This window comes from Capra hircus, unplaced genomic scaffold (assembly GCF_001704415.2).
Source record: "Capra hircus breed San Clemente unplaced genomic scaffold, ASM170441v1, whole genome shotgun sequence".
NCBI classification, from domain to species: domain Eukaryota; kingdom Metazoa; phylum Chordata; class Mammalia; order Artiodactyla; family Bovidae; genus Capra; species Capra hircus.
Window position 1 is genome coordinate 56,698 of NW_017190166.1, and position 22,223 is coordinate 78,920.

The 22,223-nt window shown below is 55.9% G+C and overlaps 2 protein-coding genes across 8 annotated transcripts in view; one reads left to right on the forward strand and one right to left on the reverse strand.

Moving 5' to 3' along the window:
* Positions 1–45: 45 nt before the first annotated feature.
* The window catches only part of LOC106502819 (putative IQ motif and ankyrin repeat domain-containing protein), a 24,446-nt gene continuing 2,268 nt past the window's right edge, over positions 46–22,223 (reverse strand). For 2 of the 7 annotated variants that reach the window (XM_018045187.1, XM_018045186.1), the window contains 12 exons: positions 19,270–19,359; positions 9,965–10,098; positions 9,585–9,749; positions 9,326–9,517; positions 9,124–9,249; positions 1,434–1,573; positions 1,315–1,369; positions 1,110–1,202; positions 862–970; positions 676–769; positions 468–602; positions 46–381 (listed from right to left, as the gene is read on the reverse strand). In XM_018045187.1, coding sequence (XP_017900676.1) covers positions 78–381; positions 468–602; positions 676–769; positions 862–970; positions 1,110–1,202; positions 1,315–1,369; positions 1,434–1,573; positions 9,124–9,249; positions 9,326–9,517; positions 9,585–9,749; positions 9,965–10,098; positions 19,270–19,359 — 1,637 coding nt within the window. In that variant the 3' untranslated portion in view covers positions 46–77. Of the gene's footprint in view, positions 382–467; positions 603–675; positions 770–861; positions 971–1,109; positions 1,203–1,314; positions 1,370–1,433; positions 1,574–9,123; positions 9,250–9,325; positions 9,518–9,584; positions 9,750–9,964; positions 10,102–13,931; positions 14,025–19,269; positions 19,360–22,223 lie in introns of those variants that run through there. The other 5 variants (XM_018045185.1, XM_018045184.1, XM_018045190.1 and 2 more) reach the window with 4 other exon arrangements.
* Positions 20,606–22,223, forward strand: part of FAM83H (family with sequence similarity 83 member H) — a 13,582-nt gene continuing 11,964 nt past the window's right edge. The window contains exon 1 of the mRNA XM_018045181.1: positions 20,606–21,373. Coding sequence (XP_017900670.1) covers positions 20,816–21,373 — 558 coding nt within the window. The 5' untranslated portion in view covers positions 20,606–20,815. The remainder of the gene's footprint in view (positions 21,374–22,223) is intronic.

The window sequence follows — 22,223 nt, forward strand, 5'->3', positions numbered from 1 at the left end:
GCGTGGTGCGCGCACACAGAGGAGGCGCACTGCCCGCACACGTCGCCCGGGGGCGGGCCCTTTATTGGGGCGGGTTGCTAGAGGCCCCCGCCCGGCAGCTGTACACGCACAGGAAGGAGGACCTGCAGCTGCTCTGCCGGCGGCCACCGAACCTTGGTGACAAAGAAGAGGCGGAAGTGCTGCAGGCGCGCCTCCTGGAACTGGTTGGGGCCGTACTCGGGCCCATCGGTCGGCCGCAGCAGCGACAGGTACCTCTCCTGCTCCAGCAGCCCGCGGCCCAGCAGCTCCTGCGCCAGGCCTGGCTGCACCGCCTCCAGCTGCTGCTGCACGGCTGGGAACAGATCCACCTCACGCAAGTCAAACACCAGCGGCTTCCCGAACCTGAGAGGACAGCGCAGGCCGTGGGCAGTGAGGGCTGGGGCGGGAGTGGGTGTGGCGTCCGGGTGCCTGCCCTCCGCCCACCTCACCTGAGCGCCCCCAGCAGCGCCAGCCGGATCCTCTCCGGCCGCAGGTGGTCAGGGTTCACGGCGTCCACGTAGTTGGTGTCCTGGTAGCGCAGGAAGGTGGCCGCCTGGCCTGAAGGGTCGATAACAAGAGGCCACCTGGGGGCAGCCTCCAGGTCACTGCCATCTGCTAGAACCCCCAGCCCACCCTTGGCCGGCCGGGACCACTGACCTGCCGTCTGCACGGATGCGGTCACCCACGTCCTTCATCAGCACGTCGTGGAGCTCGCTGACCTGGCACTTTAGCCCGGGCACCTCCTCCTCCGCTGTGGGGGTGTAAATGTGGGGCCAGTGGGAGGAGCGGCCCAGATAACCCCCGGGGGCCCTCCCGCTCCAGCCCCAGCCCCGCCCCACCCACCCTCCTGGGTCTGCTCCCGCAGTTCCAGCCTGGCCAGGGCCAGCGCCTCCTCTGCCTTCTGGGCCTCCTGCTGGAGCCTGTCCACTTGCTCCTCTGCATCCTTGATGGCCTGCAGGGGGGCCCCACGCTCTGCTCAGGGCAAGGCTGGACACCAACACCCGCCTGCTGTGCACAGCTGGGACCCCTAAGCTGTTGGAAGCTGACAGCCCAGAGGTAGGGCTCCCCAGGTCCACAGGGGAGAAGCCAACCTGCAGCGTGAGTGCGGCCAGGCCTGCGCCCCTCTGCTCGCACTGGTCGTGCTCCGCGATTCTCCGGTTGAGCTCGCAGTAGGCCTGCTGCAGCTGGGGGGCAGGGGGCGAGCCGGCCTCCGGACCAGGTTGGGGGTCCGCAGGGCGCCTCCGCGCTCCCAGCTCTCCGCCCGCCCTACCTCCCCTCCGGGGGCGGGTGACTCACCTGTTGGTGACATTGCTGCTGATCCTTGGCCAGCTGCTGTACTTTGAGGTTCATGCTGCAGTGGAGGGGAGCGGTCAGAGCAGCCCCGAGCCAGCCCCCCTGCCTCCCACCCGCCGCACCGTTGGGCCTCCGCCTCCTGGTGCCTCGCGGCCTCCTGGGCCCGGCGTTCCCGCTCTGCCTCCATGTTCTGGAGCATGGCGTCTGTGAGGCTCAGGTCCCACGACTGCAGCACACTGACCACCGTGTCCAGCGAGGCCACCTAGCGAGAGAAGCCACTGGTCAAGAGCTTGGGCCGCCTCTTCTTCACCTGGGGAGGTGCTGCAGTCCCACTTCAGACAGGACACCCCCGGGGCACAAAGGCGGCCCTGATGGTGGGCCAGGGAGGGGCCCGGAGCCTTGACCATCATGATCAACACCCACAAAGCCAGGCCCTGGAGGGTCCCCACGGCCTCCTTCCCGAAACCTCAGGCTCCGCATCCCCCAACCTGCTCTCCTCCACACCCCACCCACCAGCCCCCACTGCAGGGTCCTGGCTGCAGCCTTTGCTGTCCCCTCGCAGACCTCCATCTGTAGGACACAGCCCTCGTCTGCACCCATCCCAGGCCCCACCGCTCCTGCTCCGGAGTGAGGAATGGCCAAAGGAGGCGGGCTTCTCAGCACGGGGCACAAGGGCCTGGCAGCGTTTCATTTCTGGACTCAGGAGGTTAATCCGGGTTTAATCAAGCCACACAACTTTGATTTGTATAATATTCAGTATGTGGTTTGTATTTAAAAAGAAAGTTAAAAGATGTGCAAAATCAGGGATGAGAGAAATGGACAGGTGGAGCAGATGAGTAAGTTAGTGAATTAAATGATAAAAGAATGAAGGATTCTTGGGTTAATTGAATGAATGGATGAAATAATGAATTGATACATAAAAATTAGCAAGAAGAGATAAGAAAGCCTTCTTCAGTGATCAATGCAAAGAAATAGAGGACAAGAACTGAATGGGAAAGACTAGAGATCTTTTCAAGAAAATTAGAGATACCAAGGGAACACTTCATGCAAAGATGGGCTCGATAAAGGACAGAAATGGCATGGACCTAACAGAAGCAGAAGATATTAAGAAGAGGCGGCAAGAATACACAGAACTGTACAAAAAAGAGCTCACGACCCACATTATCACGATGGTGTGATCACTCATCTAGAGCCAGACATCCTAGAATGTGAAGTCAAGTGAGCCTTAGAAAGCATCACTACGAACAAAGCTAGTGGAGGTGATGGAATTCCAGTGGAGCTGTTTCAAATCCTGAAAGAGGATGCTGTGAGAGTGCTGTACTCAATATACCAGCAAATTTGGAAAACTCAGCAGTGGCCACAGGCCTGGAAAAGGTCAGTTTTCATTCCAATCTCAAAGAAAGGCAATGCCAAAGAATGCTCAAACTACCGCACAATTGCACTCAGCTCACATGCTAGTAAAGTAATGCTCAAAATTCTCCAAGCCAGGCTTCAGTAATACGTGAACCGTGTACTTCCTGATGTTCAAGCTGGTTTTAGAAAAGGCAGAGGAACCAGAGATCAAATTGCCAACATCCTCTGGATCATGCAAAAAGCAAGAGAGTTCCAGGAAAACATCTATTTCTGCTTTATTGACTATGCCAAAACCTTTGACTGTGTGGATCACAATAAACTATGGAAAATTCTGAAAGAGATGGGAATACCAGACCACCTGACCTGCCTCCTGAGAAACCTGTATGCAGGTCAGGAAGCAACAGTTAGAACTGGACATGGAACAACAGACTGGTTTCAAACAGGAAAAGCAGCACATCAAGGCTGTATATTGTCACCCTGCTTGTTTAACTTCTATGCAGAGTACATCATGAGAAACGCTGGGCTGGATGAAGCACAAGCTGGAATTAAGATTGCCGGGAGAAATATCAATAACCTCAGATATGCAGATGACACCACCCTTATGGCAGAAAGTGAAGAGGAACTCAAAAGCCTCTTGATGAAAGTGAAAGTGGAGAGTGAAAAAGCTGGCTTAAAGCTCAACATTCAGAAAACGAAGATCATGGCATCCGGTCCCATCACTTCATGGGAAATAGATAGGGAGACAGTGGAAACAGTGTCAGACTTTATTTTTTGGGGCTCCAAAATCACTGCAGATGGTGACTGCAGCCATGAAATTAAAAGACGCTTACTCCTTAGAAGAAAAGTTATGACCAACCTAGATAGCATATTAAAAAGCAGAAACATTACTTTGCCAACTAAGGTCCATCTGGTCAAGACTATGGTTTTTCCAATGGTCATGTATGGATGTGAGAGTTGGACTGTGAAGAAGGCTGAGTGCCGAAGAATTGATGCTTTTGAACTGTGGTGTTGGAGAAGACTCTTGAGAGTCCCTTGGACTGGGAGGAGATCCAACCAGTCCATTCTGAAGGAGATCAGCCCTGGGATTTCTTTGGAAGGACTGATGCTAAAGCTGAAACTCCAGTACTTTGGCCACCTCATGCGAAGAGTTGACTCATTGGAAAAGACTGTCATGCTGGGAGGGATTGGGGGCAGGAGGAGAAGGGGACGACAGAGGATGAGATGGCTGGATGGCATCACTGACTCGATGGACATGAATCTGAGTGAACTCCGGGAGTTGGTGATGGACAGGGAGGCCTGGCGTGCTGCGATTCATGGGGTTGCAAAGAGTCGGACACGACTGAGCAACTGAACTGAACTGAACTGAAGGGATTTAATGGATGAATAACTTAGATAAGATGGTTGAACAAATGGATAGATGAATCCAGTCCAATCATTTGACACAACTTGTGACTGCCTTTCATGTGACAACCAAAAGCACAGTCCCTGCTTTCTCAAAATTTCCTCTCAATTGTGGGACATCCCTGCTGGCCCAGCGGCTAAGACTCAGTGCTCTCAGTGCAGGATGAATCCCTGGTCAGGGAACCGAATCCCACATGCCACAACTAAACCCTGGTGCAGCCTAATAAAGTTTTTTAAAGAGAATTAAAAAAAAATGTTTCCCTCAAAATTTACTTCTCTCAAGTAAACAGCATGAGTGGGTGTGTGAATGGATGGATGGATAGCTGTGTGAATTGATAGTAGTTAAACACATGAATAAATGAGGATGGCTTAAGGCGGTAGGAAGGGTGAAACAGATACAGTAGCTAGTGACCAGACCAGCAAGTTTATTAATAAATGACTCATAAACTAATAAGAAAAGGTGTGAACTGATGAAACAGTAAATCCACTTCAGGGAAGAATGATTGAATTGAGTGGATAAATTTATGAAAACAATGAGAGCGGGACAGATGAGGGATGAAGGGATGGCGGCCAGAGGCACAGCTCGTGGCTGAGGTCACTCAGTTCTACAAAGCGGCTTCCCTTGTGGCTCAGTCGGTAAAGAATCCGCCTGCAGTGCAGGACACCCAGGTTCGATTCCTGGGTTCGGAAGATCTCCTGGAGAAGGAAATGGCAACCCACTCCAGTATTCTTGCCTGGAAAATCCCATGGGCAGAGGAAGCTAGCAGGCTACAGCCCATAGGGTCACAAGAGTTGAGCACGACTTAGCGACTAAGCCACCACGTTACTGACTTCTCTGTCTACTTGTTTCACCAGTTGCTGAGGTAGGGATGCTGAAATCTGCTACTATGATTGTGGATTTCTTTCTTGTCGTTCTCTCAGGTTTTGCTTCATGTACAGCTGCAAAAAACATTCAGGATTCTTTTGTCCTCTTGATGAATCCTCTGTCCTTATGAAATGATTCTTTTCTCCCCAGTAATACTCTCTGTTCTGAAATCTACTTCTTCTGATGTTAATATAGTCACTTCAGCTCTCTTTACTTAGTGTTATCCCAGCACATTTGTCCTGTCCTTTTAATTTTCTCCTATTTGTGTCTTTGAAGTTTGTTTCTTATGGCAGAATACTGTTGAATTTTTAGGAAACATGTACTCATTTGGCTGTACCGGGTCTTTAGCCTGGCACGGAGCCCTCTGTTGCGGTGCGGCCGCCTCCGGCTGTGGCTCACAGGCGCTGAAGCGGGGTCGGCAGCTGCTCTCCTCCTCTGCACATGGGATCTTGGCTCCCTGACGAGGGATCAAACCTGCATCCCCTGCATTGGAAGGTGGATTCTCAACCACTGGACCACCAGCAAGTCGCTACAGTTCGATTTTTGTTTTAATCCAAAAGACAATCTGCTTTTTAATTGGGGTCTTTTGACCTTCTACACTTAATGAAGCTATTGATATGGTTGAGTTTTAAATTACCCTTTGCTATTGTTTTCTACTGGTTCTAGTATTATCTTCCTTTTCCTCTTTTTTTTTGCTCTATAACTCTGTTGATATTTAGTAGTTGCTTTAGGGCTTCCAGCATACATATACCTGTAACTTATAACGGTCTGCCTTTAAATGATATTGTACCACTTCACATACAAGAACCTTCCACAGTAGGTTTCATTTCCCCTTGCCAGCCTTTATATTTGTGTCACACAATTGAACCAAACAACTATAATCTGCACAGTTTTCAGTATGTGTACCTCCATGTGTGATTAAACCACATGACACATGCTGTTATTTTTTGTTTCAACTACATTCTCAGTAAGTTTAAATAATAAGGCAATATCTCATATATTTACCTGTGTAGTTACCCTTTCTAGTGTTCCTCACTCTTTTGAGTGGATCCATAGTTCCATCTGGCATCCCTTCTATTGGTATGGCTTCCTCTGATGTTTCTTAAAGAGAGTCCACTGGTGATTGAGTCTTTCAGCTTTTGTGTGTCTGCAAAGGCATGTCTTTTATTTTGCCTTCAGTTATGAAAGATATTTGCGCTGAGTATCACATTCAAGGTTGACAAGATATGTTTCCTTCTTCAGTACCATTAAAGACACTGCCCCACTCTCTCCTCACTTCCACTCTTTCCAACAAGAAGTCTGCCATAATCCTTATCTTTGTTTTCCTGTCTATGTCTTTTTTCTCTGGCTGCTTTTAAGATTTCTTTATCACTGGCCTTGAGAAATTTTATCACATTGTGCCTTAGCCTGATTTTCCTTCCTGTTTCTTGAGATTTGAGGAGTACGGTTTATACCTTTCATCACATTTGGAAACCTTAAGGTTATTATTTCTTCAAGTATATATGTTTTTGTTTCTTCTCTCCTTTGGAGACTCTAATTACATACACAGTAGGCCTCCTGAAACTGTCCCACAGCTCATGGATACTCGCCATTTGGAAGAACTGCTCTCTCTTCTGAGTGTTTGTACTTGTAGTAGTTTCTATTTTGTAAGCCTCAAATTCACTAACCTCTACCTCTGTTCTAAGTTGACATTACTCTCATCCATAGCTTTCTGTTTCTCATCTCAGACACTGTCATTGTTACCTCTAGAATTTAAGTGTTTTATGTCTTCCATTCTCTATTCAATTTTTTGAGCATCTGGAATACAGTCACAATAGCTGTTTACAAGCCTTTCACACTAACTCTGACATTCACGTCAGTGCGTTTGCCTTGACTGGTCAAGGTTTCTCATGGTCATATTTTCCTGCACCTTTGTATGCCCGGTATCTTGGGTGCTAGACAACGTGCATTGTATCTTGTTAAGAGCTGTTTATGTTGTATCTCCATACATATTCTTGAATTTTGGCATGCAGTTAAATTACCTGGGAAGTTTTATCCTTTGGGACTTGCCTTAAGATTGGTGAGGCTGTACCAGAGCAGCATTCATCCTCACGACTGAGGCAAGGTCCTTCCAAGTACCCCACCCAGGGCTGCAAACGCTGTGAGAGCTCCTGCCCAGGCTGGCGGAGACAGTCTAGGTACTCCCTCCTTCCATCCTGATGGGTGCTCCGACCCAGCCTCGAGGCATTTCCTCACTTCGTATTCCCTGGATCCCCAAGGGTGCCCTACACACCTCTGGAACTCTCATTAAAATTCTTATTACAGTATAGTGGCCTTACAGTGTTGTGGTAGTTCCAGGTGTACAGCAAAAGCGAATCAGTTATGTGCATACACACAGCCACTGGAGGTATGACTTACCATTGAGTTTTGAGAGTTGTTTAAACATTGTAAATACAGGTCCTTGATGCTTCTGAACTGCGGTGTTGGAGAAGACTCTTGAGAGTCCCTTGGACTGCGAGGAGATCCAACCAGTCCATTCTGAAGGAGATCAGCCCTGGGATTTCTTTGGAAGGACTGATGCTAAAGCTGAAACTCCAGTACTTTGGCCACCTCATGCGAAGAGTTGACTCATTGGAAAAGACTGTGATGCTGGGAGGGATTGGAGGCAGGAGGAGAAGGGGACGACAGAGGATGAGATGGCTGGATGGCATCACTGACTCGATGGACATGAATCTGAGTGAACTCCGGGAGTTGGTGATGGACAGGGAGGGCTAGCGTGCTGCGATTCATGGGGTTGCAAAGAGTCGGACACGACTGAGCGACTGAACTGAACTGATCAGATGTGTGGTCTGTATGGATTTTTCTCCTTCTCTGTGGCTTGTCTTTTCATCCACTTAACAGGGGCTTCAGCAGAGCAAAAGTTTTACATTTTGATGAAGCTCAATTTTTCAAGGTATTTTTCTTTTATAGACTGACTGTGCTTTTTGTCTAAGAAATCTTTCCCAAAGATTTTCTCTTGTGCTCTTCTATACGTTTTAGAGTTTACGTTTTGCATTTAAATCCACAATCCACTTTGAGTTAGTCTCTTTATAGGGTGCAAGGTTTAGGTCGAGGTTCATTCCTTCACCTGTGGACGTCCAATTGCTCCAGCACCACCTCTTAAAGAGACTGTCCCTGTTCTCCCAGCAGCCAGAGGGCTCCCGCTCCCCACTGCCCAGCTGTGTGCTGCTCCTCTCAGTACCCCCTGCACCCCTCCCCCAAACTCAGGCACCAGTGGGTTCCACGTCCTCCTCAACACCCCTCAGCCTGCACACTTCTCCAGCCCTCAGCCCCGGGGCCACCAGGGCACCAGCATCTGAGGGGTGGGCCTCCCTGTGCGCTCCTCACTCCAGCGACCCTGAGGCTGTGGCCAGGTCCTTCCGTCCTCCTGGCCTCACTGTTGTTCCTTCGTCTAGCGTGGAAGCAGTAGTTTGAAGCCAAAGGCTCTGCTGGTCTTTTAAAACCTGTTCTGTTGCTTATCAAAGAGCTGAGAAGAGCAGAGGAAAGGACAAAGGGCAACCCTGGAGCAGGACCGGGGGCGGGGCTTGCGAGTCGGGGGCGGGGCTTGAGATTCCACTCAGACTCACTAAGGAAGGTGGTGGCACTGGCTGACCCGCTTTCACAGCTGTTCCCAGAGGTCCTGGGCTACCTATCTGACCAGGCCTCCAGGACCCGGGAGAAATCCAGTCCCCCCGCCCCCGGTCTCCAGCCGAGGGCCTGGGAAAAGGCCCATTGGTGCTGTTTCCAGATGCCAGGGAGGAGCTGCCAGACCGAGGCACCTGGAGAAGGGGCTTAGGGATCGATTTTCTCAGAAACGGGGAAATTCTGAGGATGAGGGTCCAGATGGGCAGGCCGAATGCTGCCCTCAACCCCTGAGCCCCCGCGCTGCCCCCAGGAGCCTTACTGTTTCCCCACTTTCCTTGGAAACAGTATTTCTAAGGTGGACTGAGGGTCCGGGGAGAAGGGAAGAACCCTGGCCAGAGGAGGACCGCGGAAGCCGGAAGCTGTGGTCTTGATGGCGCGTTGCCGGGAAGGCTCACAGCGAGGACTTAGGTAGGGAGAGGGCCTGCTGGGTCCAGGAAGGTCAGGACCCAGCCTGGAGCGCTACCAGGCTCCTGACAGCTTTGGGAGAGGGGGAGGGAGCGTCCCGCGGGGTTCTGCCCTCCTTTGCACACCTGCTCGGGTGTGCTCCCGTCGTCCGCATATACCCGGGGGTCAGCTCCGAGCTTCAGAAGCACCTCCACGGCTTCCAGGTGGCCCCCAAAGGCCGCTCGGTACAGCGGGGTCCGGCCGAAGGCGCCCTGCGGGACACGCTGGTTGAGCAGGGCCCGCCATGGCGAGGCGCGACCCCCAGCCCTCGAGGGCCCCGGTGCCCACCTTGCTGTTGGGACTGGCGCCCTGCTCGGCCAGCAGCTGGATGGCCAGGGACTGCCCGCCTGCCGCCGCCTCGGACAGTGGCGTGTTCCCGCCACTGTCCTCAAAGTCCACCAGGGCCAAGCGCCGCTGCAGCCGCCGCACCATTCCCGCCGCGTCGCAACCCATGCCCTCGCGGGTCAGCAGCTCGTCCACCTGCGCCAGGTGGCGGTCAGCGGCGCCCCAAGCTCAGGACCCTCCGCCCCGCCGCCCCGCCGCCCACCTCCCGCAGGACCGCCTGGATCTCGCCCAGGTTCCCGTCGAAGGCCGCCTCCAGCAGGCGCGCCCCGCGCAGCCGCTCCTCCTGCCGCCTCCGCTCGGCCGCAGCCGCTTCTTCCTGCCGCCGCCGGGCCGCCTCCTGCTCGCGCCGAACCTGGGCCACGAAGGCCTATGGGAGGTCCAGTGAGATCATAGCTCAGCCCTGCGTCCCACCCCCGACTAGCCCTACAGTTCCCGCCCCGCGGCCCTGTATCCCCGCCCCCAGACCTACAGTTCCCGCCCCCGGCCCTGTGTCCCCGCCCCCAGACCTACAGTTCCTGCCCCCGGCCCTGTGTCCCCGCCCCCAGACCTACAGTTCCCGCCCCCAGCCACACCTGACCTCACCTCCCTCTGCAGCTTCTCCATCAGCTCCTGGTAGTCCTGGTGCTCCTGCTGACGGCGGGCCAGTTCCTTCCTCGCCAGGAGTTTCCGGAAGGCACACTGGATGACGGTGGCTGCTCGGTCCTCCGCGGTTGGCCCTGCTAGTGGGGAGAGGGCTTATGGATCCCAGAATTCCCCTCCACGCGGCGATCCTCGCGGCTGCGGGGCCAACACCAGGTGTGCCAGAGCTCCAGGTTAACAAGGAGAGTGGAGTAGGCGAAATCCCTCCCGACCAGACCAAAGGATCAAAAATATTCTAAAATACACACACACGACCAAACCAGAGTAATCCAGCGGCAGAGAGCAAATGAGGCTGAGCCAGATATCTGGCACAAAGCCTGTCCTTCCCCATCCCAGACACAGCTGCGACCCTGCAAACACCCTCTGAGCCCGCAGCTTGGGAAGACATGTGGAGATGGTGGTGAGAAACCCAAGCAAGATCGAGAAGCTACTGTTGATCCTCAAAGACTCCCTCCCTCTGAAAGCCAGAAGGACCCCTTCCAAATTCAGGCAGCCACACCCAGAGCCAGGGCCGACAGGGCTGAAGTGGGTGATCTCAACCACAAGTGCACTGGAGCTCGGAAGAGGGAGCCCCTGGGACCTGTGATCCATTGGCCCTGCACTCAGCCTGGAGCCCGGTGGCACCCTCGGCCACAGCGGAGGGTCCCAGCGCTAGAACTAGAAGAGGCATTCACACCCACCTGCCACTCTCTGACCCTGTGATGTGTGACCGCCTAACCTCTCTGTGCCTCAGGATCCCTTTCTCTAAATGGGGTGATGGCAACAGTCCAGTAATAGAACTGGTGAGTCCTGAGAGTAACTGTTCAACCTGTGTTCTTGGTTGAGCAAGAACTAAGAGAGCAGAGGAGCAGCGGACCCAGCTGCCAGGCTCAGCGTGAAGGAAAGGGCAGGGAGAAGGTGTACACGCGCTGCCAGACGATGCGGCATTCAGGAGACGGGGGAAAACAAGCAGAGGAGCCCGCTCTCCACAGGCACCGCAAGCTGGGGAGGAGCTCAATAAAAACAGAAATTCAAGGGATCAAAGACAAGAGGGAAAAAATGGAACGAGGAGACAGAATAGAGTCATCACAGAAAAGATGGAAGACAATTCTCAGTTCTGCAGGCCAACAACTACAGCAAGAGCAGCCAGAAACCAAGCCCGTGTGGTGCAGAGTCGGGCATGCAGGTGAGGGCACAGTGAGGACAATGACTTAGTGTCTCTGGAATGTGGAGTCTAGTGATGGGGAAAGTATTTAGAGATAAAACACGCAAAATTTTCTGAAATGAATCTTAAGACAAAAAGGACAAAGAATACACCAGGGAGCAGAACAGCTGGCATCGGATACGTCCTATTTAAGTTGCTGGCCCTTAAGGAAAACGTTATTCAAGCACCCAAATAGGAAATAAATCCAACTGTGCTCTCCTGGGACATTTTATAGCGACATCAAATGTAGAAGTCAGCAAATGAGCGCAGCCAAATAAATATTTTTAAAATAAAATTTAAAAACCAAAAAAATATATATATATTATTCCTGACTGCACTCTCACAGGCACCAGAAGGTGCCAGGAAACAGACCCTAGCGACACGTGCACGCAGTATACTTGGTCGCGTTTCTGTCCTTGACCTGGCACCCAGCTCCCTAGCCGTGGGAGAGACATGAGATGCCAGTAACCGGGTGAGAAGCGCAGAAATCACAGTGAATCAAATTCGCACCTGCGGCTGAAAGGGAAGCCAGCGTCCCTTCAGGACAGGGCCCAAGACCCACCTCGATGTGCACAGATCTGCCTTCCAGCCTCCCAGAGGCCCCGGTCCACTGACTAGGGTTACCATGCCCTGGAGGAAGGACAGCAGGCAGACACTGGGGACTAAGCTCTGGTTCTGAACCAGTTTCCAGGGCCCCCAAACACTGCCGTGTCCACTGATCAAAGTGGGGCTTATCACGCCCAGAAGACACTGGCCGAGCTGTGCCTGGATTCCTGATTCACAAAGACCACGAGCTGAGACACGGCCGCTCCTATGGCCGAAGGACCTGCGGGCAGGCAGAGCCGACGACCCCAGCACGGCGCGGAGGGAGCTCACACGCGTGCGGGGGCGGCGTGTGCGGAGGCCGCCAGCCCTGGGCCTGGACGCCCAGTGGTGCACGCCCTGCGGACGCTCCGTTTATCCCGCCAGCAGGGGGCGCGGGAGGCGGCGGCAGCCGCCCCCTCTGCTCTGGCGCTGCCGCAGCCGGCCACGCGCGCCAGGACGCCTCCTTCCGCCTTGCCCGCCGAGAGCGGTCTTTCTGAATCATGATGACCTCGCCCGAAGCCCCCTTTGCTGCACCCAGGCCAGTAAGGAGCGTCAGGGGCTGAGCAGATGGAGCAGGGAGGTGCAGGTGGGCTCCGGGAAGAGACCCACGGCGGCCCAACAACGCTTATTTGTTTAAGCTTCCCCCTGTGAGGGTTCAGAGGAGAGCCCTGCATCAAACAATGAGAAACACCCGTGACCTCACCCTCTGCAGGCTGGGCTGGTGCTGGGAGGCCAGTGGGCTGTCCTCAGGTCAATGGGAGATGGGAGCCCAGAACCGAAGAGGCTGAGCAACAGCAGTGGACTGTGGGGCCAGGATGCTATCGCCATAGGCAGCAGTCAGGGGGACAGTCAGGATGCAGAAACCCCAGGGCGAGAGGCAGGGCAGGCTCCATCCACCCGAAATCGGACATCAGCCACCAGTCTTTCACCCACTTTTCAGACAAAAGTCAAGGTCAAAGACTCACAGCTGCTGGGAGAGAATGCCAGACGCCCTTGGTGGAGGCCCTGCAAAGCCTCTCCATGAGCTCTCCCCAGGCTGGCATTCCCTTGCCAGCCCCGGAGGAGTTGGTGGCCTCTGTCAGGGTCAACGGTGCCCTGGGGAAACGGGAATAGACTTTTTGAGGCCTATAGACATGATATCTGAACTGACACTGCTGCCTGGGGGGAGGCGGAGGTGCATTGCCACATCATTATGGTCCTGTTTTCAGAGTGAAGGCTGAGGGACAGGCGGCGGTTTGGCCCCAGTCCATTCCCAGGTCCATCTGCGACAGGGTCACTTGGCTGCTGGCAGAATACTCACACTGGCTTCTTGACCAGCAGAGCTGTTACCGTAGCAAGAGCCAGAGGGGAGCTTGAGAAACTCCCCGTTCCCACCAGGACCGTGATCAAAATAGATCAATTTCCTGGAGGAACTGAAGAGGCTAATACCAGCACCAAAGACGTGAGAGACCCCTATAAATACAGTCAGCTGACCTTTGACAAAGGGGCAAAGGCAATGGGTGAAGCCAAGATGGTCTCTTTAATAGTTGTTGCTGGAACGCCTGGGTGTCCACACGCAAGAAAGTGAATCTGGACACAGATCTTACACCCTTCATGGAAATCAACTCAAGATGGATCACAGACCTGACTGTGAAACAAAACTGGAGCACTCCCTGGTGGCCTAGTGGTTAGGATTCTGGTTTCACTGACACAACCTGGGTTCAATCCTGGGTTGGGTTACTGAGATCCCGTATGTCTTACAATCAAACCAAACAAACGAAAACCCCCACAAAACTGATTTCTAGAAGGTAACAGAGGAGAAAACCCAGATGACCTTGCAATGACTTTTTAGGTACAACACCAGAAGCACAATTAATGAAACAACTGATAAACTGGACTTCATTAAAATGAAAATTTTCTTCTCTACTAAACACAGCCTGGGAGAAACGTTTGCAAAAGACACATCTGATAAAGGACTGTAATGTGAAATATACAAAGAACTCTTAAGACCTAACAGTAAGAGAACAACCTGATTTTAAAATGGGCCAAAGAGCTGAACAGACACCTCACCAAAGAACCGATACTGTTGGCACAGAAAGCATATGAGAGAAGCTCTACATCACCTGTCAGCAGGAAATGCAAACTAAAACAAGAGGGAGATACCTCTGCAGGCCTATTAAAGGAGCCAGAAGGCAGGCATTCTGACATCAGGTGCTGGCGAGGATGCGGAGCAGGGGAACCTGCGGTCAGCGCTGGTGGGAGCGCAGGAGGCTGCAGCTGCTTTGGAAGACAGTTAGGCAGTTTCTTATAAAACTAAACATACTCTAATAATTTAACAACTGTGCTCCCTGGTATTTACTGAAAGGAACTGAAATCATGCTCACATCAAATCCTGCACGTGGATATTTACAGCAGATTTATTATAATTGCTAAAACCTAGATGCAACCATGATGTCCTTCAGTAGGTGAGTGGGTAAATAAACTGTGGTTCATCCAGAGAATGGAGCCCTAAAAGGAAGTGAGCTCTCAAGACACAGAAGAACACAAGAGGTGCCTCCCTGCAGACTGAGCGCGGTGGGTGGAGAGCTGCAGCCCCCGCCACCCCCAGGAAGGCCATCGTGCGGCACAGAGGAGTGCGGCTGGATGTGCTCCTTTCTGTCCTGAAGAACCGCTGTGTGCCTGATGCCTCAAGTTCTGGAGTGAGGACCCCGGCTCCTTCACTCAGTAATATGCACTTATGGGGAACCTTAAATGCATATTCATACTGCTCATGGAGTTTTTAAGGCAAGAATACTGAAGTGGTTTGCCATTCCCTTCTCCAGTGGACCAGGTTTTGTTAGAACTCTCCACCATGACCCGTCCGTCTTGGTTGGCCCTACATGGCATGGATCATAGTTTCATTGAGTTAGACAAGGCTGTGGTCCATGTGATCAGATTGATAAGAGGCTTATTGAAGCTTCCTGATGGGAGAGACTGACTGAGGAGGAATCTGGGTCTTGTTCTGATGGGTGGGGCCATGCTCAGTAAATCTTTAATCCAATTTCCTGTTGATGGTCCCTCCCTGTTATTTGACCTGAGGCCAAACTATGGTGGAGGTAATGAAGATAATGGCATAAGAAAAAGTTGGCTCAAAACTCAACATTCAGAAAACCAAGATCATGGCATCTGGTCTCATCACTTCCTGGCAAATAGATGGGGAAACAATGGAAATAGTGACAGACTTTATTTTGGGGGGCTCCAAAATCACTGCAGATGGTGACTGCAGCCATGAAATTAAAAGACACTTGCTCCTTGGAAGAAAAGTTATGACCAACCTAGACAGCATATTGAAAACCAGAGATATTACTTTGCCAACAAAGGTCCATCTAGTCAAAGCTATGGTTTTTCCAGGAGTCATGTATGGATGTGAGAGTTGAACTATAAAGAAAGCTGAGCACCAAAGAATTGATGCGTTTGAACTCTGGCTTTGGAGAAGACTCTTGAGAGTCCCTTGGACTGTAAGGCGATCCAACCAGTCCATCCTAAAGGAAATCAATCCTGAGTATTCACTGGAAGGACTGATGCTGAAGCTGAAACTCCAATACTTTGGCCACCTGATGCAAAGAACTGACTCATGTGAAAAGACCCTGATGCTGGGAAAGATTGAAGGTGGGAGGAGAAGGGGACAACAGAGGATGAGATGGTTGGATGGCATCACCGACTCAATGAACATGAGTTTGGGTAAACTCCAGGAGTTGGTGATGGACAGGGAGGCCTGGCATGCTGCAGTCCATGGGGTCTCAAAGAGTCGGACACGCCTGAGCAACTGAACTGAAATGAGCTTAAATGCATATTACTCAGTGAAAAAAACAATCCACGAAGGCTATAATACTGTATGATTCCAAGTATCTGACGTCCTGGAAAAGGCAAAACTATGGAGACAATAACAAGACTGGTGGTGGTGAGGGATGGAAGGGGGTGTGAGGAACAGACAGAACATGGGGGAACTCTAGGGCAGTGAAAATCCTCCGGGTGATGGCACAATGATGTGTACATGTCATTAACATTTGTCCAAACCCACAGGATGTACAACACCAAAAGTAGACCCTAATGTGAACTGTGGTGTGCCCGTGAGGCTCGTCAGCTGTCAGCAGTGTAAGTGGGGGCGCTGATAATGGGAGAGGCCATGCATGTGTGGCGGGCTGGGTGTCTATGGGAATCTCCATGCCTTTCCCTCAATGCTGCTCTCAAAGAATAAAGCCTAAATTAAAAACCCAAAGACCTGAGGAAGTCAGTTGTGGTGGTGTCCATCACATCTCCGCTAAATTCACTTGTCTGGCCTCTGCAAGAAACAAACAATGGAGGGAGAAGATGGATGAAGGCAATGCGTACAGACAACGGGCCAATCAGGGCCACCCTGGGCCTCGGGCACCTGGTGTGTGGCACCGCCTGGCCCGTGGTGCCCTCCTGTCCATGCCAAGCAGCAGGCCCTCTCTGCCCTGCCTCAGGACCACGTTACTCTCGGCGGGCAAGATGGCAGCCCCCGACAACGCCCCTGTCTTGTTCCCGGGAGTCTGTGAACACACTGTGTTACATAGCACAGGCCGAAAAAGACTGGAGGCAGAACTAGGGCCACTGTCAGCTGACCTGAAGACAGGAAGCCAGCCGGGGTCATCAGAGAAGGTGCAGGAGAAGACGCAGAAGAGCTGGGACTTCGGAAGAGGCTGCTGATTCTGGACAGGGAGGGAGCAGCCATGAGCCAAGGAATGCAGGCGCCTGCAGGAGCTCAAGGACAAAGGACAGATCCTCCTCTAGAGCGTGCAGGGAGCACCTTGATTTTAGTCCAGTGAGGCCCAGGTCAGCCTTCTCACCCACAGAACTGCAAGACAGTACATCTGTGCTGTGTTGAGACATTAGAAGTGCATTAACTGTTGTTACAGAAGCTACAGGGAACTAGCACAGAAACCCACGTCATCCCGACAACTCATGGATCCAGGCAGCTCCAGAGGATGGGAGACTAACCCACACTAATGAAGAGTATAGAGTTTGCAGATCTGGGACATGCCAGGATACCTTAAAGGTAAGAGCTAAGCTGTTATGCCTCGGACCTCCTTCCAAGGGGCTCAGAGCTTGGCAGGCCTCGCAGGGCTTCAGTGCAGCTCATGCTATCTCTGGGGATAGCACCCGTGTCCAAGGAGGCCCAGGAGGCTAACAGTCAAGCCCAGGGATTCTGGTGGAGGCATGTGCTGCCATGCTGGCTGGCTGGCAGGTCTGATGAGCTGAAGCTGTATACTCGTGGGGAGGAGGAGGCTGGGTGGGACCCAGTGGGAGAGCCACAGCACAGACTTCAGGCTCCAGAGCAAGGCTGTGCCTCCCCTGAGAACATGGTTCTGGATCTGGAGAACAGCTCTGGGATGGGGAGGGCCCTGGTGGAGCCTGGAGTCCAGCCAGGGCTCCAGAGAACAAGCAGCCTGAGTCCCCACCCTGAGCCGGGGTCCTGGCTCTGGGACTTGTGGCGCTGGGCACACGCAGCGGTCCTTCACGACAGAAAGGAACACACCCCGAGGCACTCCTCTCTGCCGCGCAACAGGGCTCCTGGAGGTGGACAGGGGACTCCGGCTCGATCCACAGAGCTCAGTCCACACGGAGGCGCCCCTCAGACTGTCTGCTGCAGCCTCACAGCTCCTCTCGGGAGGTCCCAGCGGAGGAGAGAATCTCCCAGGGGTACCCGGTTCACGGCAGGGAGAGTGGCCTGCGGTGTGCACGTAGACAACTCCAGGACAACGGGAAGGGCTTAGCCAGTGTCGTGAGCCTGAAGTGAACAAGTCTGGAACAATGGCGGGCAGGCCCGAGGAAGGCGTGCGGGCAGACTGGCAGCACGTGCCCCTCTCATCAAGACCGATCTAGACTGGCTACTGACCTGCTGAATAACCATCGTGACATCAACTCATGCACTCAAGCTGACAATTTGGACAGATTGTCAGAAATGTGGGTGGTGATAGGGAGCCAGATTCTCTCTGGGGCAAGGGGCTTCTTGGAACAGACCAGAGTGTGAACACGCTGGAAGGGTACCCACTGCAGGGAGCCAAGGCTCCCAGACACGTGAGCACGGCCGCAGGAGAAGGTGGGGGTTGGGGGCACGTGCACTTCTGGCCGCCCAGCCTGGAGCAGAGCAGTCCTGCGTGACACCTCCACTGTGAGGGGACCCCGATTGTACAGGCTGAAGTCTAGGCTCTGCAGTTGCGCCTGTCCTCTGGGTCGAGGCTGCACCTGCAGACCAATAACACGTCCGTGGTCCTGGCACCCGCCCTGCCTAAGTGGGGGACCCGCCTCCTGCAGAAAGAGGTGAAGCAATGGCAGGTCTTGTGTTACTCCAGGTCCATGGGGCACGGCCTCAGACAGGGGTGAACCGACCTGTTGAAGGCTCGAAACCCTGACCTTGTGAGGCTGGTTTCCGTTCTGGAAAATTCAGTAGAGCCCACTTCCCACTACAGAAACTCACAAGGAGGGGGCAGACACCGGTCCCTCCAGTGCCTGAGAACGGGAGCAGGACCTAAGGGCAGACTGGGCTTCTCACCAGGTGCCTGGATCTTGAGGAAGTGACAGCAGGACAAAACCCCTGGAGACAGCCCTTGGTGGAGCAGCCGGGAGAGCACAGCAGCAGCGCCACCCGGGCAGGGCTCCCGGGGCCCAGCCTGCCTAACACTCCGCTGCCTCTCATTTCTGCCGCTCGCCAGGCCCCCATCTCCTGCCACTGGACATTCTTCCAATACATAGGTTGGGCATTAAAACTTCTATGAAACAGTCAGGACTCTGCAAGCCTTCTGCGGTCTGGCCCTGTCCTCAGCACAAGGTCAGGCTCCTCATCCTGGCCCTTTCACGGTCCGGGGGGAAACCAAGGTGACTGGCAGTGCTGGGAGTCTATCTGGGGGTGAGGCCAGAGCCACCCAGGGAGGACCACACTTGCAGGAGAGACTGGCTGCTGGTGGCCGCGACATGGAGGAGACTGGAGGGGCCAGTTCAGAGCCAGAGTCAGCCGGCAGGGTGTGGGGGGGCGGAGGGGGGGCGGCAAGGGATGTGGGGGCAGGGAGCTGGCCGCAGGCACAGGCTTGCCAGGGAGCAGAGCCAGACGGCAGACACGCGAGGCGAGGGCCTCGACGGTGTGCAACTTGGAAGTGCCGCAGAGATTGAGGACACCCATCAGGTGGGTGCGCCTGAATGCGGGTCTGGGCCGCAGGAGGAAACTTTTCCTAGAGATCCTGCTCTAGAGGCCACTGCCAAGAGACCATGACTGAGGCCTGGGACTGAGGGCGCGCACCCGGACCCCAGGGATGCTCTGCCAGGGCGGAGGAGGTCCCGCCTCCGGAGGAGTCGTTGGAGTTGCAGGCGTACGAGAGAGGGGCCCCGCGAGGCCGCCTCGCAGGCGCACCCCAGCACACGCGTTCGCGGGGCGTGCACACACGGGGACGGTGCAGTGTCCAGCCCCCAGCCCGAGAGCGCACTGGGGAGCGTGGGTTCTCACCTGCAGGGGCCTCCGGGCGCTCGGGGGTTGCGCGCCCCGTGGCCTGCGGGCCGGTCTCCCTCTGAGGCTGGCGGCTCTCTCCGGGTTTCCCTGGGGGAGGGGGCGGTCAGTGGGGTGGGGGTGGGTGTGAGCTCGGCCCCAGAGAAGCGGCCGCCCGCAGCCTCATCGCGAGGCGACCAGGGCCGGGCCGCGGCCGCAAGGGGGCGTCGGCGATCAGGCGCGCCCGTACGTGGGCTGAGCTCCAGGCCCGGAGCCCAGGTGTGGCGAAGCCACCGCAGGACTCGACGCCCGCCCTACCCCACCCCTAACACTGCACCCGCCCGGTGCCACTTCCCGTGCCCCGACGCTACTCCCGCTCTGTGCCTCCGTCTACCTACTCGCGAGGCCTCTGGGGCAAGGGCTGAGCGAGAGGGGTGCAGCCGGCGGGGCTGGGCCAGGCAAACCAGTTCAGCCAGTGTGACGGAGCCGGCTGGGATGGGGCCCTGGGCGTGGGTGTGAGTCAGCGGCCCCGGGCTGGGGAAATGACGGGGAGGAGCCGTGCATGGGGCCCCCTCCCACCAGGAAGCGGGGGGACGCCGCCAGGCAGGCTGGCCCTGCGTGCCTCCCCCACAGCCGTCCCCAGGGATCCAGAGGCTGGCCCCTGTGGGCAGAACCCCGGACCCCCAATCAGGACGTCCTCACGAGCCCTGCCCCAGGTCAGGGCAGGCCGGCTTCTTCCTTACTGCCCCACGTCAGGCCACTAAATGCCATCTGGGCCTTCCAAAGTCCAGTCTCTTCCACCAGTCCCTGCCCGCGCCACCCCCCCACCCCCACCCCACCCCTGGCCCCCAGTGGAAGTCTCCCTCAGAGGGGGCAGTGGGTCCATCAACTGCACAGGACGCCCCGTTCCCCCGCAGCTCCCTGCGCCCGCCAGGTGGGCTTCTCCCCCCATACTGGCTGGGGGCTGGGGCCAGGGGCTCCTGTGGCAGTCGGGTTAGAGCAGTCTGTAACCAGTAAGCACCCTGCCTGGATGGTTGGCGCGGCCCGGGTCTCGGCTCCGAGCCCTGTGGGCTGCAGCTGGAGCTTCCCGGGAGCAGGGGAGGACGGGGTGGGACGGGGTGGGGGGGCACTGGTGCCCGCCCAAGGCAGGACCAGACGCGTCCCGACACACAGCCCGCAGTCTGGCTGCCGAGTTGCCTCCTCCGGTTTCTCTCAGTCTCCCTCCCAGTCTGGCCGAAGAGGCCTGTGCCCCAGCAGCCCTGCGCCGTGTCAGCGCGTTAGTCAGCCTCGCGCCGGGTGAGCAACCGCGCCGCCAAGTCCCTATAAACTCCCTGGCGTGGCCCAGCCCGCGGAGTGGGTCTGTGAGGCCCACAGACAGAGCCCGGGTCAGCGCCTCAGCCGGGGTGCCAGCCCAGGGGAAGGGCAGACACGAGGGGCCGCAGGAGCGGAGGGCCCACCGTGGCCTCTCAGGGGAGCCCCCTGGGCCCGCCTGACCGAGGCCGGCCAGCAGATGAGTCGGGGCCCCCGAGGAGCAGACACCTGGTAAAACAGGCGCCAGATTGGGGGCATGTCTGGCAAACGAAGTAGAGCTCGCAAACCCCGGCCCAGGAGGGCGGGCAGGGCAAAGAAGGCCACGGGGCAGCAGGGCCCTGAGGCCAGGCCCCCGCCCCCCGCCCCAGGGTGCCTGGGGGACAAGGCGGGGGTGGCCCCCGCGGGGCACGTGACCAGCAGCAAGCTGGCTCCCCAGGGGCACCCCAAGGTGGCCAGACCAGAGCGGCCACAGGGAGCCGAGAGGCCGGAGCAGGCCGCTGCCGTGGGGTCCGAGCTGGTGCTGGTGCCCGCTGTGGACATGGAGGGCTACGGGGTGGGCGGCCTGGTGCCAGGCCTGGGCCCGGAGCTGCTGAGGCTCCACGAGGTCGAGCTGTGCTTGGCCCAGGAGCAGCTGCTGCTGGAGGACCGGCGTCGGCAGGCCCAGCTGCACATGCGGCTGTGGCAGGAGGAGCAGCTGTGGCTGCAGCAGCTCCAGGAGCAGCAGGCCTGGGTGCGCGTGGAGGGGCTGGAGCTTGCCCTGGCCTTGGAGCAGCTCCGCAGCGAGGGCCTTGAGGCGCTGCAGACCCAAGACCCGGTAAGGCCTGGAGGGAACTGGGGTGGAGGAGGCTGACCATCCCGGGGGTGTGGCGACCGTGGCAACACCCATGGCACATCTGTGGCCCAAAGTGAGGCTGGTGCCCACTGCACGGGGCACTGCAAGGACCACTCAACAGGAAGCCCTCCCAGGCTGGCCCGATGCTAGAAGGCAGAGGGAGCCCAGGCGGGGACTGTTCAGGGAAACTGAGGCAGACGTGTCTCTGCAGAGCACCCAGGCATCCTGGCCCGGTGGGCCGGGGCAGGAACTGTCCAGCACAGCGTTTGGGACATGTGGGGTGAGGGCCGGGTCCCAAGCCCAGCTGGACAGTCAGCAGGCAGGACCAGCATCCCCTCCCCCGCCTGACACAGCTTCCTGGCCACCTGCCCGGCCTGCTGTTTATTGCAGAGCCTGTTCCCAGGGCTTGAGATGAGATGGCGGAAGCCACCTGAGCCATCATCCTCATTCCAGAAGCACTGCCGCCTCAGATGCAGCTGGGGCTATTTTGGGGAGCTAGGGTCTAACCCAGCTTGGCGTGGAAGAGTGGGCACTACCATCCTGCCAGGTCTGGGGATCTGGGAGGCCTCTGGGGTCCAGGCCCGCTCAAGCAGGGGGGCTGCAGCTGGGGAACAGGGTGTGGGGCTCCCCTACCAAGCACAAACCCCAGTACAGGCCTGTGCGTGGGGAGGACCCCTAGCCGCAGCCTAGAAGGTGTTGGCAGCCTAGCAAAGAACCCAGATGAGTGCTGTGACAGAAGAAATGGGATTCAGAGAAGAGCGACCGTGGGTCAGGGTAGACATAGGAGGAGATGCACTTCCTAGCCCATGGCGGGACTGAGCCAAGGGCAAGC